The sequence below is a fragment of the Mesoplodon densirostris genome, chromosome 7, assembly GCF_025265405.1.
Source record: "Mesoplodon densirostris isolate mMesDen1 chromosome 7, mMesDen1 primary haplotype, whole genome shotgun sequence".
Classification (NCBI taxonomy): Eukaryota; Metazoa; Chordata; class Mammalia; order Artiodactyla; family Ziphiidae; genus Mesoplodon; species Mesoplodon densirostris.
In genome coordinates this window covers 71,905,048-71,925,159 of record NC_082667.1, presented here as the reverse complement: position 1 = coordinate 71,925,159, position 20,112 = coordinate 71,905,048, and the positions used below count along the sequence as shown (strand labels likewise).

The following is a 20,112-nucleotide window of genomic DNA, read 5'->3' as shown; positions in this document are numbered from 1 at the left end:
GGTACAATCTTGAAAAGTTGGGGCTGCTTTGGTTGAAAATCAAGGAAAAAAGTTAATAGCAAGGGGTCTGAATGGGTACCTAGAGTCCAGGACTCTGTTATCCTCACAAATACAGTTCTCAGCAGCAGATGTATGCTTTGGTTTCTTCTATGTGAGTGATTCACTCTCATGCCTACCCCTTTTGGGAAATAGTATTCTATGTATTTTACCCTGTTGACATAGTCCTAGTCTCTGGCCCACTTAGCTTTGGGTCATGGGTATATTGCCACTGGAAAAGTATTCCATGAAAATTTTATTTACTGTGATTTGTAAAAATTCAGAATCTCTTTCTTTAAGAATTTTTGTTTGAGTCAAACTATTTTTCTGTGCACTTTTATTTAAAGGAAGTTACTGTTGATTTAATACCTACCAAATGCTAAGTAGTACTTGTAATAATAATATATTAATTTAATCTTCAGGAAGATGCGTTGTCTCTAATTTTACATATGGGACAGGGACTCTCAGAGAGTTAAGTAACTTGTCAAGTTCACAGATCTAGTAAATGAGAGGTCTGGGATTTAAATCCCTACTCTAAACCTTTTTACGAATCCACACTTTTCCTTCTGACAGTAGATTGTTAAGACTGGTAGCAGTTTTCCAGTTCTAGGCACCATGGATGCAAATAAAAGATTTACTTTTGAAGAAATTAAAAAATTAATAGATGAGGCATGTAAAAGTGTTTCTATTTTGGGAAATTGTGAGGCGGTGCTTATATGAGAAGAAAAAACAAAGCTGGGTAAATAATGCGGATTTTTTTCCACCATAACTAAGCTTGGGTAAACTAGAACTTCTGTGGCTTGATAGGTGTGCATATAGCTACTTAGTAAAGAATCCCTTGGTGTGCAAGACAGTGGGTAGTCATACTTGTCTTCTATAATGATAACTCAAACAATTCTGTGCAATGATTCATGGAAACAATTGGATTCTCATCTCCTGGAGCTGTTTATGATAATATGTTACCAGCAAATGCAAGTGAGAAACTTCAAGCAAATAGCTGTAAGGAATGGGGAGGGGTGGTGGAGGTAATGAGGGAAAAATACAAGATAGCAGCACTTTATTTGTGAATCTAGACTGTTTGGTGTATATAAAAAATGTGGAAATTTCAGTTAGTAGGGAAAACCTTTCTTCAACTTTCACAGAGAATTACAATTTATAAAAATGAATGCCCTTGGGTATGGACTTTTTCTGTTTTTCCCCCCAGAAGTTGGGGTGTATGTAATGTTATATGGTTGTCAGATTTTAAGAGGATATTTAGATTAACTCTGCATTCCCTGAAATGAATTCTAGATGGGTGGTGTGTTAAATATATACTGCTCAAGTACTTCATCTCATTTTCCCTCAAGGCTGTCCTCAACACCTACTTTTGTAGTGAAACAGCTCCGGTTGTATATGATGCTTCTGGTATGGCTTTTCTGGTAAAAGCTGTAAGGTAGAAATTGGATCTCATACTTCTCTGGACCTTGAAATGAATGGGAAGTGACATCCTTATTTTATGTCACAATTGTCTGTATAAGAATATAGTTAGGGGCTTCCCTGGTGGCGCAGTGGTTGAGAGTCCGCCTGCCGATGCAGGGGACATGGGTTCGTGCCCCGGTCCGGGAAGATCCCACATGCTGCGGAGCGGCTAGGCCTGTGAGCCATGGCTGCTGAGGCTGTGCATCCGGAGCCTGTGCTCCACAACGGGAGAGGGCACAACAGTGAGAGGCCCGTGTACCGCAGAAAAAAAGAATATAGTTAACTGCTGATCATCTAGGCTACCCAGAAAAAGCATGCCAGGGCAAGCATGGATAGTTAATGACCAAAAAATTTACTGTATGAAAACTACAGTGAACCTTTAAGACTTGTGTGCCAATAGATTTAACTACTTCTGTAATCAATTTTGTTGTCGAACTGTCAGAGAGTCAAATGGATTGGTTAGAAGGTCACCTGTTCTCCTTTCTGCTTCCCCCTCTCCTTTTATAGTTGTTAACCAGTAATTAAATACCTCAAATCCTAGAAGTAGAAAGGAAGGAACAAGGGAAAAATGAAGACAGAAAATTCTTTGACGCTTGGATTAAATGAGTATCTAGTATATCCAACCGGAATATTAAAAATAAAATTCTATAGGAAGTATATGAACTAATAAAGAAAAATTCAGATGATAATTGAAAATAGTTAATTCATTTAATTTAGATTTACTATCAGTTACCTTTAATTGTAATAGCATCTGCCCTGGAGTTAGACCATCTGAGTTCAAATTCTGCCTTCTTTATTTATTAGATATGACCTTAGGCAAGTCTTAATATTTTTTTTTAAATACAAAATTTTGTGCCTTGGTTTCCTTTTCTGTAAAAGAGGGATAATGTACATTATCTAACTCCTATAATTGTTTTGAGAACTAAGTGAGATAATACATGTAGCAGTGCTCAGCATAGGGATTGGTACTTCCTAAATGTCTAGCAAATACTATTTCTGTATCTTTTCAACCATCTCTCCAACATCTATCCATCCATCCATAGCTGTTCATCTGTCTGTCCATCTATCCATCTTTTGAATGTTTCTAACAACATAGATTGATGATTTGTTGTTTTTGGTTTTTGCCATAGAATATGTAAAACATTTAAAGTATGAACTGAATTTAATTGGCCAGAGGGTGGGGGAAGAGGAGACAGCCCTGAAAAACCAAGTTATGCACAGAGATCTAGAAGTTTTACTTTAAATCCTCTGGTTAAGTGTAATATCCTAATTTTAATTCTGCCTATTCATTTAATAAAATTTAAGTATTTAGGCAAATATTTATTGAGTGTTTTCTTTGTGCAAAATATTGTACTAGGTGCTGTGGGAATACAGAGAAGCCTAGTATTTTGTTCTTGCCCTTGAAAAGTTTGCAATCTGGTTGGGATTACATACAAACATATAATTATAGCATATATTTTAAAAAGATTGTGTAAGATAGTATGCATTGTGTTGAATGAGTTATATAAAAAATAAAATTTCAGAGCACTTATTAGAAGTGATTAGTAGGGTGGATCTAGTTACCTGGAATAGGCTCAATTGGTTTCCTAGTGATAAGAAAGGAAGGTGAGGGAAATAAGGAGAGACAGGCAGAGCAAAGTCTGGGAGGCAGCAATAAGTGAATTCCGAGTATATCAGTCTAGTAGAGTAGAAGGTTAAAGTGTAGACTACTAGAAGATAAGTTTAGAAAGATTGATTGGATCTGGATGGAGGGCCTTGAATGCCATAGTCAGGAGTTTGGACTTTTTCTGTCATCAGGGGAGAGCCACTGATTTTTCTCGAGCAAGAGAGTGGCCTGATAATAGGAGTGGCAGTAAGATTGATTTGGAGCTGGAGATACTGAAATTAGGGAAATCAGTTTACAGTCTGTTGCAAGAGTCTAGGTATGAAGTGTAATAAAGCCCTGTACTAAGGTGATTATGAGTGTGGTAAGAAGGTGTGAGTGTGAAAACATTATTAAGAAAGTGTTGATGGAGCTTAATGACAGGCTGGCAATGAGGAGCAAGGATAAAAAAGGGGAGATGGATGTAGTGTTCATGTTTTGAACTTGGATCATGCTGAGCATGATGCTCCTCTGGGTGTGAATGGATGAGGGAGGGTATTGAGGAAAATGATGAATCCAATTTTGTTTTGTTGAGTATGACATAGGAAAGTATATCTTGTTATAATCTTGATGTACTTTTCTAGCAGTCATTTGAGGAATGTTGTATTTCAGGGAGGTGAAAGAGAGCTCATTGTTGGGGATCTAGATATAAAAATAATGATTTAGATGTTAAGGAATGAGATTTTGGTAAAAAGAATATAGAGAAAGAATAATGTTTAGGTTGGCAGCATTAACATGTGAGTGGCATTTTCTATGATTATCTGTTCACCTTAATTTTAAAAAATAAGCTATTTGCTCATCTCTCCCTCCCTAATTTTTCCTCACTCTTTTTTTCCCAACATTATCAATTATCTACGATGTGTTGTACACTATGCTGCTCACTGGGGACCCAGTAATGAACAAGACAGACATAATTCCTATCTTCATGGAACATATAGAATGAACTTTAAAAAAAACCCCAAATCTATTAATGTTTTCTGTTGTTCTTCCACTTGCCATAAGCTTTTGATAATATTTATGCAAGCATTTATCTCCCTGGGTCTGGAAGATATTTTCTGACAATAGGTTTCCTTTTCTCTTTTTGTGGACACTTTTTATTATTACTGTATTGTAAGGAATATTCTGTAGGATCATAATTTTAGGAACATATTAAATTACTCATCATTGAAGTTAAAAAAATACTGATTGCCACCACCACCCGCCTCCTTGTAGGGAGGTTTTTATTGTGTTAAGCTTATAAGTAAGGTCCTTTGGGGAAAAACTTCTTTGGCAAGGTGAAGGAAAAAGATCTTTCCTTTAAAACTATCTTATTCCTCACATGCAGACTTCTCTTAATGATATGAAATTTATTTCAAGTCACAATAAAACTTGCACTAGACTTTAGACTTTCCCTTTCTCCTGTTTCTCCTGTTCTTATTCTGCTTTTGATTTTGCCACAAAGTCAACCCAGTACCTTCATCTTACCCTTTCCTCCACTCTTTCCTAATAAAATGGAGGAATGGTGGAATAGGAATGCAATGTAAGACTGACTGGCCATTTCAGGTTTATAAAGGATGAAAGCATCCTTCAAAGGAATGATCTATCTGATTGCAGATGTCTGAATTTAAATGCTGAGATTCAAGCTCAGGGAATCTTATGTTGTTGATGGTCCCTAATTCATTGCACTTTCACTCTTTGCTGTGCTACCCCTTCTCCTTCAACTGGTCCTTTTTTTTTTTAAAATTAGTTTCTGCTTTATAACAAAGTGAATCAGTTCAACTGGTCCATTTTTGAGTTAGAGGATTATAAATGAAATTATTTAGAATAGAGATATCAGGTAAAAATGGAATATCAGCTATTATATGTAAGATATACTTTTCTGATAAAAAGGGGGACATTATTTTTTAAATTTTTTTATTGAAATATATATTTCTGCTTTGTAAATAAGTTCATTTGTATCATTTTTTAAGATTTGACATATAAGTGATATTATATGTTATTTATCTTTCTCTGTCTGGCTTACTTCACTTAGTATGATAATCTCCAGGTCCATCCATGTTGCTGCAAATGGCATTATTTCATTCTTTTTTATGGCTGAGTAATATTCCATTGTATATATGTACCACATCTTCTTTAGCCATTCATCTGTTGATGGACATTGAGGTTGCTTTCGTGTCTTGGCTATTATAAATAGTACTGCAATGAACATTGGTGTGCATGTATCTTTTTGAATTAGAGTCTTTGTCTTTTCTGGATATATGCCCAGGAGTGGGATTGCTGCATCATATGGTAGCTCTATTTTTACATTTTTAAGGAACCTCCATCCTGTTCTCCATAGTGGCTGCACCAATTTACATTTCTACCAACAGTGTAGGAGGGTTCCCTTTTCTCCACACCCTCTCCAGCATTTACTATTTGTAGCCTTTTTGATGATGACCATTCTGACCAGTGTGAGGTGATACCTCGTTGTAGTTTTGATATGCATTTTTCTAATAATTAGCAACGTTGAGCATATTTTAATGAAAAGGAAGACATTATTGGTGAAAGAAGAAAAGCCCTGTTAGGAGTGTTTTGAAATGGGAAAGATAGTTTTTGCCATATTGGAAGGGATGATGTAAATCTGAGTGTTTTAAATTTTGAGTTAGATAAGTATAAAATCACTTTAGTAAGAGAGCTTTTAAGAAAGCAGTTTGATTGGAGCAACATCTATATTTATATAGATTACTTAGAAATCTTCAGGGTATGGGAAAAACATGTCAAATTTTCAGGGCTTTAATACTAACCCAGCTATGGGTTACTGAAATCACTTTCATAGTGGCCCAACCTGGCCACCACATTTGGATAGGAATTCCAGATGCTGAGTGTCTCAGTAATAAAAGTTGTGGACATGTACCCTGTGCTTGGTTATTTTTCTAAACTTGGATAGAGATAATAAATCAATTTTGTGAGGTGAATTTTCAACCTCAAAAATACAGGTCACTTTAGAAGACAATAAGGCATAACTTTTTTCTTTTAAGGACAAGTTAAGACAAAAGCTTTTGAGCTTGGATAATACCTGTTTTTTTCGACCTGCTGAAAGGTTTCTAGGCTAGAAAGAAGTCTCTGAAAGCGTAGTTTTTATAATGGTGGTGCTGCTGACATACACTTAACATTATCAGGTCAAATGGCAGTGACACAATTTGTAGGCCTTATACTCTGTCTGGAAAGTTGTAGTACTCTTATTGGCATTTATATTCACTTTTTGTTAATTGGTCTTTCTTGTTGTTTTCCATTTTAATTTACTGTAAGACTAGTAAGTCTTGTTAAATAACAAAGATTGCATCACAGCATTCAGCATTGAAATGCACTCCTTTTTGGGGGAAGCCAGATAGATGTGTTTACTCTGTAGAGAGATTTAGATTTGATTTTTTGTTTTCTTCATGGTAATTATGTTTGCACTTTGCTGATCACTAGTTGTGCATTATTACAATGGAAGGTGGCAATTTGATTGTCTTCATTTGGAGAAACAAGTAATTTTATATTCACTAAGCTGTCGTCAGGTAACACTAACTCACAGTACTAAGAGCTCCTGGCAGTGTGGCTTGGCACCTATATTTAACTGCTTTGATGCTTGTGTAACCTCTGCTGAATCAGAAATACTTTGCCTGCTGGAAATGGTTTTCAGGGTTGTACAATGAGGTTTTCATTAAGTAGACAAACTGAAAATGAACTGCAAAGCCACGGTTGTTTCTCTCTTCCCTTTCCCCTTCGTCCCTCCCCCTTCTCCTCTCCTTCTCCACCCTCTCCTGTTCCCCTCCCCATTCCTCTTCTTCCTGGTCCTCCTCCTCTTATTTGATAAGAACCTGAAATTTATACCTTATTTCATTACATGAAAGAGAGAAATTGCTGGCTTGCTTTATTTAGCTAAAGGAGAACCTCAGAGATTAGCTTTTTTATATAATTTTGCTCACTGGGGCACTATGTGTGAGCTTTCATTTTTTGAAACTATTCATATAGTATAAATTTTCATTTTTCTCTTTTTTCTGGTAATATTAAAAAGTGAAAATAGAGGTGGGAATGGAGAAGTATAGTGACAGCTTCCTACCTACCCTTCTCTCTGAGAAGTTATTGTTCTGGTTTATAATATTTATTGATAATTGGATACGATATCCATATTGGGCTTCCATATTTGTGGATTGGTTTTAAGCTGACAGAGACGTGTTTGGTATTCACTTTAAAAATTATGGTTCTCATTTCATGTGAAGAGGAGATTCAAAGTGAATGTATATCAATAAATTCATTCTATTATTTTAGACAGCTTTCTTTCACTCAAGCCACATAGAAGTCTTTCATTTGAGTTATAAAGTCATTGTGCTTGATTAAAATCCTCTTAGTTAGTGTGTATTTATAGTAGCCATTGTTTGGTTTTGCTCTTATTGTTAGGTGACTGGTTTTATTTATATATTCTGGGCCTGGCTTTCCAAAGCAAAGATCTCAACAAGTTACTGGTAGATAAGCTTTGGGAAAAATTCAATATTGTTTCTATCAAGCAAAAAGTATTGATAGAGGTTACATGAAGGCAAGTTGTTTTGATCCCAGGAAGAAACGGGATACTCAGAGACACATGTAATAATTATAGGTTTTCCATAGGCAGTCAGTCAGGCAGGCTAGTCATTAGGCTGGTTGCCTGCCTCCTCCAGCAGATACTAACCAATTAGACAGAGATGGTTACGTGATGTAACATTATCAGGAGAAACAATTCATGAGTCAAAGCATTCCAAGACATATGAGCTCTAGTCCAAAGAACAGTCTTAAGCTATATAAAGTGACAGCAATATTGTCAGCTAAATATAAACTCTAGAAACACAAACTTTGATGACTTGAGAAGAATCTGTTCCAGGTAGTCCCTGTTTTGTAAGAACCTCAGAAGGCCTTTGAATACAGTTTTGGAGCTTTGGTGTGAAAAATTAGAAGCCTTAAATAAGTCAAAATCCATTAATTTAAGCCCTTTCGTAGACATACTTCAAGGGCTTCAGCGTATTTCATTTTCCTCATCACTACTGATTTGACAACTAACTCAAATCAATGAGTTTTCTTCTAACACGTACTGTCTGTATATGTTACCATATATACTCTGAAAGAGCCACTACAGACTTTAAAAGATAGGTTTATAACTCTCCAAGGTAACTCTGAAAGCTTATAAGCTTCTTTTTCATGGAATTTTCTCATTTGCTTATTAAAGAGATGGAAGTGAGAGAAAAACCTGGCAGAAGCCTAGGGAAGATCGGAGGTGGAGTGAGGGACAGGCGGTAGCGCCGGATAAAACAGTACAAGAATCAATAACAACCCTCAGGCTTTACCTGAATGAAGTGGGAAAAGTTTTAAAAGGGTTATCTTCATTTTAATGTCTGAAATAAGGGTCCCTCCCCCCACCTGTCCACCCTCTCCCCAATACTTAAACGTGGGAATTAGAGGTACAGGAAGAGGGTTTTAAAATCATTCTTTACCCTAGGCTGGGTGGCCTGGCATCCTTTGTAGGGGTTCCTGGGTATTGTGCATTTTGGCAGCTGAACATATCTGTTACTCATGCTCCTTAAAATGAGAGGCACTGTGTTATATTTTTGGAAAATTATTTGTTTATTTCTCAGTATCAGATCAATTGCAGCATTAAATTAACAGTGAACTACCTGACTGAAATAAGTCTACCTTGGTAGCCTGGGGCTGAGTCGCAAAAAGAAATGTGAATGTTGGCCTGAAATTTTAATTTTTTCTTTAAGTAAACCAACTATTAAAATGTTGCTTTATGTTTCAAACAGGGCTTCTTTTGAGTAAATGTAGCACACCTAAAAAGTGAATGCCATTTGATAATAATCTCAGAAGTAATGAAAACATTTGAAAAAACAGATTAAAAATATTGTTGTAATAAATTCAGTGGCTCCTTTGGATAATCATGTCAGTCCCAAATGATAGTTTTGAGGTGAATTCCTTCCAAACAATGGTAAAGGAAAAAAAAAGTAATTTCACATGACTATGCCTTATGAGAAAGCTGTTTTAAAAAATCCTAACTTTTAGACATAAAAATAACTGTTTTTTCTTTTTTAAATAGCACCATCAAATAAGAAAGATTTAAATTTCTAGAAAATAAGGTTTTTCTGAGATAGAAGACTTAATGTGTAGATATCCAGTCCTCATCATTTTATCAAGTCTTGGACCAGCTAATCTTGATTTCTTGTTAAAGAACATAAAGGAAATTTACTGTCTGAGTAGGTTGGTAATGGTCTAAACATTCAGCTTTTATACTGGGGTTTTGGAGTAAAGTAATTATAATCTTCCTAGAGGTACTACTACTGGCTTCCTAGAAAACTTTATCACTTACTGGAGACTTTATCTCCTACAATCTCATTTTCAAAAGTCCTAAGCCCTGAAGTTCTTCCCAATGGCTGGCATCCTGGGAATTCACTTGATCTGCTGGGCAGAGACATTTCAAACTCGGGAACACATGATGGGAATTTAGTTTTATGTGTCCAAAGATATGTTATTCTCTTTGGAGGTTTTACTTGATAATAGCTATGCCCCAGAAAACCATCTTGTTTAACCAATGTGATAAGTTGACAATGTAGTTTTTCTCTCTGATTATAATGTACTCTGTGTAGTCAATACACTGGTACCATGTGAGTGTAATTTCCTCTTTTATTTTATCTCCAATGCACTGTATTATAAATAAACAGTTAAAAAAAACACCAAACAAATCTGTTGCATCTCCTTTTAAGATTGTACCACTGTAGACACTTGTTCTAGTAAAGTAGAATTGGGCGCATTTGATTGCATTTAAATTTTTCATGCTTCAGCAGTTTGGCTGGGAGCACAGTAAAGAAAAATCCCATGAGCGAGGATAGTTTAGAATAATAGAACTTGATTTTGTGTATTATAGCGGCAACATTTGCGCTGCTTTAGTTAGGGTTGTGTCAGCACTTCCATTATAAACCCCTGTTTTCAAGGGGTATAACTAGGGAGATATTTTTTTTAATACAAATTAAAAAAACAATTCATTTGAATGATTTTTAAGTTATAATAGTGCAAAAATAAAACAAAGTTAAGTCACATAGAAATTGACCATTTTCACAAAGATTTTAATTCTTTTGCTTATTAGTTGTATATGGCAGCAGCTAAAGTAAGATACTGTTCTAATACACTGGGAGTGAAAGTTTTTGTAATGAAAAATTACTAACATGAGGATTAAAAATAAAAGTAAGCATCCCATGTGATATTTTAAATCATTAAAGCAAGTGTATATTTGATTTATGAGTTTCTATAGGAGAGTAGCCACAGTGCAATGACTATAGTAAAGGTATTACCAAAAGTCAAGTATCTTTGCAACTTCTAGAATACAGTTTAGTTGGTCTAGTAAAAGGGAAAGCTAAAGTAAAGAAGTGAAATGAATGAGGGTGTAATCAGTAAATTGAAGGATTCTATAACAAATAATTTTGCAAAAAATAATCAGTAAATTGAATCTAATAATCAGTAAATCCAAGACTCTTAAAACTACATTAAAAAGAATTTGTGCACATTTTCCTTTTAAAAATGCAACAAAATCACCATCCGAAGCAAAAAACTACAACAAAACCATCAATAAAAAACAAACCTGAAAGGAGCCCAACAATGTTATCAAAAGGAAATGTCTACAGGGGGGCAATACCTAGCTAAAAGAAAAAGAATCACCTTTTTTTCTGCTAACAACATATTGAGAACTAAAGGAAACACAAGAAATTAAATAAATATTAAATAAATAAAATATGATATGGAAAAGTATTCTTGGAACAAAAAAATGTTAATTCCTTTGCTAAAGGGAGGGATTTTGAAGTTGAGTATGCCTTCCTTGGTTTTTAAGCATTATTGTCTTACCTTTCCCCTCTTCTTGTCCTTTAATGATGATGTGAACTGAGGATGAACAGTCAGATTTAATATTGCTTTTTTTTTGGCAGCCTATCTTTTATTTGCAACCTTGATACACATTTGTATTTGTAGGTGCAAAATAAAAGACAAAGTATGTGATGTTATAAATTGGTAGCTTTCCTGAATGGTCACTGGAGGAATCACCAGAAGACTGTTGAAGAAGTAGAGGTGAAGCCTTTCCTCACTAATTGTATTCAGCGTGTAATTTCTAAACTTCCCTCTGAATTTTGATTTTCAATTAACACTCCCCGTTTGAAAATAATTTTCTATTTAATGTAATTGCAGGAAGTAATTTATTGGCTGATTAAGACAGAGGGCCCAGCCTTCCTTAAGAAAACACTCTAACAAACCAGCCTTTAAACTCAACCCATAGCTTTGGACAGCTTTAGTCTATTTTTACAGCTGCGTGGTTGTGTTTAATTAGGATTGTGCACTGTTGTTCACTGGTGCAGTTTATAGTTGAAATTATTCTTAAGAGACTTTTCATTTTGGGTTTTGTGTTGTGATTAATTTATACTAAACCAACAATCACAGATATTGCTATTGGAAGGAGCCAAGTCACTTTATAATAAGAGGACGTTTGTTGGGGAACTAAAGTCACTCTGAGTTTTGGATTATGACTTTCAATTGTATTTAGCTGTTTTAAAAAGCAGCAGTAAATTCATTCTTTTGTCTTTAATGTGAATGATTACATTATTGGTACTGTTATTATCTGAACTATGAAAACACTCTTGTTGTTAATGGCAAGCTCTTGATAAATTTGCAGAAGTTATAATTTGCCTGGTTTTACTATAGTATTTATGAGGCTAATGAAGTAAGTTCTAGATGATTCCTGTATTATAAGAAACATCATTTGGTATCATTTTCTGTAAGTTTATATGCATTTCTCCATTTGTCATTATTGATAGAAATTAGTCAGGGATATACTTATCTAATTCTTTGATAAAGTACTCATTAGAACATTTTTCTTTCTCCTCAAAGAAAACATAGATATACTTCTGTACTTTTCTTCCTCCATATTATTTTCTAGTATCAAATCTAGTAGATTCAATTTTTATTATTTGTAGAATGATTATTATAAGTAGGTATCAGCATTTTAATGTGTTTCAAAGCACTTCAAAAGCCCGTAATACTTTTATTTAGAACTGTGCATAATTAACTTAGCTGATCTTACATTAATTTTTTTCACTGTAGGATACTAAATCTGAGCCCCCTCATTAATTGTGAGAAATTTAGCATTAGCTGTTAAATCCTATGTGAAACATGGGCTGCTACATAAAAACTACTGTTTAAATTGGAATTAACTTAATTATTTTTCTTTGCACTTGATATTTCCTTCACTGCAATATTCATGAAAGCATGTGACAGATTTGTAAATTTAACTGTTAATCTCAGATTTCTAGACCCTTTAATCAGTATTTATTTGTCTGTAGAAACAGTACTAGCAAGTTAATGATTTGCTAATTTGAAAAATGCTCATGTGGTTTCCTATGTTAACTGATTTGTGCATTTTTAAAAAATAGTATGAAATCAATTAATGTTAAAGAGCAATTAAGGTGGAGATTTTACTCCTTTCGTTACACAGCAATTTTAGAGCTAACTGTACTATAAACCAAAAACAATGTAAAGTTTTAGAAAATATACTCAATTGCCTCTTCTTTTAAGTTATAAACTTCTGGTGATTTTATTTCTAAACATTTTTCTAAGAAAATCATCTTGATAAAGTGATATTCTAAAAGTTTTGAAAGTCTGTCTAACAATCATGATTTTCTGATTGTATATGAAAGCACAGAATGAAGACCTTGTCTTCACTGTGCTGAGTGTAGTCGATGTTTACTTGTGGATACATAGAAGAATGTTCAGTAATTGTTTTTGGAGTTTTAAGAATATTATGAATAGTAGGCATTTTACCCCTCATAGTAAATGCTTTGAATCTTATATGTACTTTCTAATATCAAATAGAAGCACAGTTATTTCATATACTCAATTAAAATGTCACAAATTGCCTTAAAACTAATCTAGCATTATCAGCTACTCAATCAGTATGTCACTTAAAAGTTTACTTGTAGCAACGGACACAGCTTGAAGGTCTTTAGAAAAAGATCAGATTGACACTAATCAGTGTTAGGCCTAGTACTCATAATACAAGGTATAAACTAAGAAGTCAGGACCAAGTTTGTTTAGGATTTTCATCATAGATTGCTTCCTCTCCTGATCGTATTTTCTTACATAGACTTCCTTTGTTCCTACATAAAGCATAAGAGAAATTTGGATTTTTGTAATTTCAACTCATCCTCCAAACTGGCTCATTTGCTGTTCATTCATTCATTTTTTTTCATTGCTAACCATCAACTGAATTACTCTCAATAATCTAGTTGGGAGAACTGGGAGGAAAAATACACGCATACATATACTATACATTATGAAAACTTATTCCATAAAAATTTCATTTGTGGATTGGTAAGAAAGAAAATGTGCAGCAATTACTGGGAAGAAGTTTGCTTGAATTAAAAGCAAAGAGGGAAAGTGGAACAGATAAGCTAAGAGTTCTTTTTCAGTGGTTTAGAGTAGATCATAAACATTTCTGAAGTTAGAGAACTTTCCTTTTTTCCTGAATTAGTCACATGTAAGGGATGGTTTATTCTTTTGTCATTGACAGCCCTTTTAAAAATCCATGCTGTTTCCTTATTCTGCAGAAGAATGTCTTCCAAGCAAGCCACCTCTCCATTTGCCTGTGCAGCTGATGGAGAGGAAGCAATGACCCAAGATTTGACCTCAAGGGAAAAGGAAGAGGGCAGTGATCAACATGTGGCCTCCCATCTGCCTCTGCACCCCATAATGCACAACAAACCTCACTCTGAGGAGCTACCAACACTTGTCAATACCATTCAACAGGATGCTGACTGGGACAGTGTTCTGTCGTCTCAGCAAAGAATGGTGAGCTTTTAAAATCTGGCCACTGTCACCAAGTATGTCTGTTATTATGGGCTCATTACAAATAAGTATTTTAGAGAAAGCTCAGAATCTGTATCATTAGAGTTATTTGTGTTCAGGCGCTGAAAACGACCACCTTGTATATTATTAATATATTAATACTAGTTAGTGGGAAAAATTGGAAAATGGTTTGTGGTTTTGTTTTTGTCCATTATTAGGTTGACTTGCCAAAAGATATTTAATTTAATTTTGGGAGAGATTTCGTTATCTTATTCTCTGATTCTCTGTATTTAAGGTGGTGACCTTGGTAATACCACAAAATAGGTAGTATGATCCAATAAAGTGTGGCTATGTATTAATATTGAAAAATTATTATAAGCAAACATATCTATGTGAATGAGGTCATATAGTGAGTACATCTTCAGTGAGGAAATGCAGGTATTTATCATTTTTAACAGTCATTCTTGATTTATAATAAAGCTTTTCTCACTTATGTGCGTATATATTAATTTCAAAAGGACATGCAAAGCTCCTGAGTATCATTCAATCAAACTGCAGGAGTTTACCCTAAAGGTAGAAAAAACAAGGTCCAATACATGCAGTGTATTAGCCAGCTTTCCCTTGTTAAATTCTACCTGTAACCATCAAAACAGACACCATAATAAGTGACATTACTTACCTAGTTTAAAGCAAAAATATTAAATTTTTTAACATTTAAAACTGACCAAAATCTTAACATATTTTATTAGATTAGGAATTTTAAACCCTGTTTTACATGTCTTAACTTTTGGCTAAATTAATGGAAAATATTTTAAGTGGGAAATGGGGAAAAGTTTTATTCCTTAATAAAAAATAAGGTAATATTTAAAAATGCCTTTACTCTAATAGCATTTTAAAATTCTTGCTCTATGCTTAATGTTTCAGAACCAATTCAAAGACTTAATTTTATAATTTATGGAGGCAGACATTTTTCTTTTTCAGATGATTCTGCAGCACAATTAGTACTCTGAAGCAGTAGCTGAGAAATAGGGGATTGGACTAGACTAGACTCTTCTAGACTAACTTTAGTTTGAAAGGGGATCATCATTATGCAGTTAGACCCCCTGGAAGATTTGTTTTCCTTGCATAGGGGGAAGAGAGAAGGTATAATAAAGCAAGGATAAAAGTCTGTTTTTTTGATTGAACGTAAGCAGTTCATTTTATAACTCCCAATATAGCATGGGTGAAATAGATATTCAGTCACTCTCACTGGCTTTTTGGCAAGATAATAGGGCTATGTTTTATCTTTATTTCAACAAATCATTATGGTGCACCTCCTCTGTGCCCAACATTCTGCTGGGTACTGGCTGTCTAGTAAACAAAACATGCATGATTATGCTTTCATGTAGCTTATATCTAGGAGAGGGAACAGAAATAAATATACACACAAAAATATAATTAAAATTTGATATGTGTTAAGAAGAAAAAGAACATAATGCCATGTGAGAACATAATGAAATAAACCTCATTTAGAATGGATGGATAGGAATGCCCTCTTTGACCTAAGGATGATAAGAACTAGTCAGGCAAAAAATAGAAGAAAGAGTAAAAACAGTAGAGGGAACATCATATATGAAATATTTGAGGTGAGAAAAATATAGCTGAGTTTCAGAAAATGAAAGAAAGTTCTTGTAGCTGAAGTGTAATGAGCGAGGGTGCGACATAGCATCAGATATGGTTGAAGAGATTGGTAGGGGCTAGTTATCTGACAAGACCTTGTAGGTAACATTATGGAAGTGAGATTTGATACTAAGTGCAACGGAAAGCCATCGAAGGGTTTAAGAACATTTCAGAAAGATAGTTCTGACTGTATTATGAATAGATGGGGGGAAGATGGAGTGAAAGGAGGAAGACCTGCTGGGAAGCTATTTCAGAAATCCAGGTAAGAGATGATGGTGGCTTGGATTAGTGTGGAGGCAGATGGGCTAGAGAGAAGGGTTAGGTTCAAGATATATTTTAGCCTTTATGCCAAATATACTCATGGACAAATCAGAATAACTACACTGGAAAATACAGGTTGGGACAGAAATAATACAGTTCAAATTCTACTTCTTTAGAGCACTCTTTACTTATTTTTCTTAGTATAATTTAGTTTGTATATTGGCAAGTGCAAAATTGCTTCGGTGAGTTATTCTCAAAGTTTTATGATCTAAAATTTTGTCAGAAAATAGATATTAATAATTTGCTTACCAAATTTACAAGTGGGATTTTTTTTTAATTTTTATTTATTTATTTATGGCTGTGTTGGGTCTTCGTTTCTGTGCGAGGGCTTTCTCTAGTTGCGGCAAGTGGGGGCCACTCCTCATCGCGGTGCGCGGGCCTCTCACTATCGCGGCCTCTCTTGTTGCGGAGCACATGCTCCAGATGTGCAGGCTCAGTAATTGTGGCTCACGGGGCTAGTTGCTCCGCGGCATGTGGGATCTTCCCAGACCAGGGCTCGAACACGTGTCCCCTGCATTGGCAGGCAGATTCTCAACCACTGCACCACCAGGGAAGCCCTACAAGTGGGATTTATGGTAGTATAAAATAGTTTAAATTTACAAATATGTTATATTAATATAAAGAAATCATACTTGCTGGAAATGTTTTCAAACTTTCATTCTCTTCTGATATCAAACATTACTTTGCACTGGAGCCTTTGTGTATTCTGAATGTCTGGAAGCCAAAATATTTTGTTTTAGCTCCCACTTTATAGTATTTCCCAGCTGTGTACTTATATGGTATAATAAAAGGATTTAACAATTGGGAAATAGCAGCTGCATTTGGAAATTCCCTTTTCATTTGATAGATTCAATAATGTATAACAAGTGTAACATCAGACCTGTAATGACTTATATTGCAAGTATCATATCACTGACCAATTTTTCTTTACAGCAAAGGAAAACACTAGAAGGATTTTAGGTTTCTGGACAGCCTTGAAAACCTACATATATCGAGTGTATGTGTTGCAGTGGAGTGACTGTGATGAGAGTAAAACTTAATAAACACTTTGCCTCATTCTACATTCAAGTAAATATTAAATCCGGAAGAATTGTTGTGAAGTTAAGTGAAACTTAGTTCTCTTCAGTGGATCCTATTTGTTACGCACTGTAATTGAACCTCATAAAATCAGCGTAGAGAAATAAAATTTAAAAGAAAGTCTAAAAACAACAACAGAGATTTTATCAGCGCTTAACTCAGTTTCCATTGTAATTTGCTTTCTGTGATGGCCCTCACTCATGAACAGTTAGAAACAGGCACTAAAAGTTTCTTATATACTGGGTTCAGGAAGGGTTTTACTTTGAAATACCAACACCACAGAGGAGCTTTTCTGTAAGACAGGGTAAAGACAAAGCAGAGAAGTTCTGCTAATCCCTACCTCTGGATTAGAAAAAAAATCTTTAGATGTTAAAATTCGGATTAATTATTTTGATGTTGCACTCCAACAAAATATGAGACTATACAGTTTCAAACGAGTGAAAAAATTCATTGTGGAATAAGCAAAGGAGAATAGAAACTTAGAGAACAGAACTTTTAGAGATCAGCATTCCAAGACCAATTGAAGATAAAAAAATTTCAGACTCTGATTTTAATTACCATTACTTATATTATGGACACCAAAATGTTCGATTTTAAATTTAGTGTGCTATGTTAATTTGTAAGATCCATTTGAAGGCTGAGAAGTTAGTGTAAATAAGAATTCACTGTCCTTGTTTGCTATGTACAACCACTACTATTTTCATTATGGTACCAGTGTACCAGCACCTTTTTTTTTTTTTTTTTTTTTTTTTTTTTGCATTACGTGGGCCTCTCACTGTTGTGGCCTCTCCCGTTGCGGAGCACAGGCTGCGGACGTGCAGGCTCAGCGGCCATGGCTCACGGGCCCAGCCGCTCCGCGGCATGTGGGATCTTCCCGGACCGGGGCACGAACCCATGTCCCCTGCATCGGCAGGCGGACTCTCAACCACTGCGCCACCAGGGAAGCCCACAGCACCTTTTTTGTAGAGGAATTTTGACACTATTTGAAATATATTTTTGCTCTCATTAGAACTGATTCATTAGACAGGAATAAATTCACATAACTTTTTCATCAAAAATGTATAGTGTATCATTCTTTTTAATGTAAACAAGCATGAAGAACATTTTGTAGTAATATTTAGTGGCTAGCATATAATATTGTGTGTAATGATTATCTGCTAACGATTACTTGAGTGTGTAGCACCTACTAAGTTCTAAGCACAGGGACTTTCTTGTGAATAAGACAGGTATGATCCCCTCACAGAGTGAGACAACTTTAGACAATGGTAAGTGCAATAAAGAAAATTAAATAAGAAAATGTTATTGAGAATGACTACTTTAAACAAGCCAGGGAAGGTCTTTTTGAAGAGGTGACATTTGAGTTGAGATTTGAATAATGAAAGGGAGACAACTATGCAAAAATCTGGGGGAAGACACCCAGCTAGAATATATAGTAAGTGCGGAAACCTCTTGGTTGGTGTGTTTGAGCAATAGGAAACAATGGAGTGTCTACAGTGGAATGGGTGAGGGAGAGAATGGTATGAGATGAAATCTAGGAGGCAGGCAGATGACAGATACTATGGGGTATCATAGGCTACAGTGAGATGTTTCAACTTTACTTCAAGTGAAAGAGGAAGCCACTGGAAGATTTTAAGCAAGAGACTACCATGATTTGATTTATGTTTTTAAAAGATCATATTAGCCGCTGTGTACATAATGGATTGCAAGAGATAAAACCACAAACAAGGGCACCTATTAGGAAAACTGTTGCAGTAGTGCAGGTGAGAGTTTGACGGTAAGTGGAAGAGTGGACAGTTGTGGAGTTTATTCTTTGAAGAGTTCCCATAGAGTCTGAAGAAGACAAGATTCACACAGAGGGTGAGGAGAATATGTTATGTAATATACATGTGGGCAGAAATTTAGTCAAGAATGAACAGGAAGTGAAGTCGTTGAGACCAGGGCATGGGGAAGGGTAAGGCTTGCTCCTGGACCAAGAATGGTCCCGTGTGAGGACAGAAGCTTTTTGCCTAATAGGGAGATATTTACAGGTGACTTCCAGGGTAGGTTATGGGAATGTGGGCTAGACACCAACAGTATCTCTTACAAGATCCCCAAAGTGACAGGATTCTAAGTGGGACCTCTTCCATGAATGTGCACCTGTGCACTTACATGCATTCTTATACTGATATATATTTTAAGCCAAAATGGGATTATATGCATTTGGCTTTTAACTACTAGTCTAATTAGGTAGAAATAATCATACTGGACCGTCAGGCCCAGAATATCAGAACTCCTTATTTTAGAGACCTACTTAAATTCCCCCAAGTTTTATCTTCTAGAAAAGTTTAAAAAATAATATTCCACTATAAATAAAAGATGCCAATAAAGTCATTTGTTGTAGTTAAAAAAATAATAGGCATGTTGAGATATTTAGTAAATAACTGTTGGGAACAATACTTTCTTGCTTGCAAACAATTTCTCCTCTCTGCCTTTCTTGCTTTCAGTTCAATGAAGTTGCTAATCAACTCTGAAGTGTTCTATGTAGTTCGCTTTGAGTCATAAAAATTCTGGTGTGGACTTTGTACCGTTCCTGGGAATGGAGCTCTTGCCATTACATGATAACATAGTCCAGGAACTTTGGGTGAGGATTTAATCCTTCCCATCCATGCTTTATGTTGTGACAGACTTTTAGAAGATTTCTAATTTTGTTACCTTTTAAAAGATTTTAAAAACTTGAATTGTTGCCTGTTTTTGGTAAGATTTAGTAATTTAAGGTAGTAGGTAACACTCAAATAAAATTTATTTATTTTTTCTTTTTATTATTTTCCTCACTTTTACTTTAGAAAGTATAGTGAAACCCACTGGTTCACCTGGTCCTGACTATGTGCAAGGCTTATGTTCATCTTTTTGTTACCTGATTGGGTCTATGAAGCACTGGGGAAAAAAAATCCATACACTAGGGAAGTTTAGACTTCTTGAGAAATTTAGTTACTACTACTCTCATTTTAGGATTTTGGATATTCATTCTCTTTAAGTAAAATTCAAATCTAGACTTCTGGTAATAAGTGAAAATGTTCATCCTTGCCCCTGAGTCA

The 20,112-nt window shown here is 35.1% G+C and overlaps 1 protein-coding gene across 4 annotated transcripts in view; it reads left to right on the top strand.

Annotated features, from left to right (window-relative positions):
- The window catches only part of SOX6 (SRY-box transcription factor 6), a 636,653-nt gene that overhangs the window by 226,296 nt on the left and 390,245 nt on the right, over window positions 1-20,112 (top strand). For all 4 annotated transcript variants that reach the window (XM_060103234.1, XM_060103233.1, XM_060103231.1 and 1 more), the window contains exon 4: window positions 13,744-13,984. In XM_060103234.1, the coding sequence (XP_059959217.1) occupies window positions 13,748-13,984 (237 nt within the window). In that variant the 5' untranslated portion in view covers window positions 13,744-13,747. The remainder of the gene's footprint in view (window positions 1-13,743; window positions 13,985-20,112) is intronic.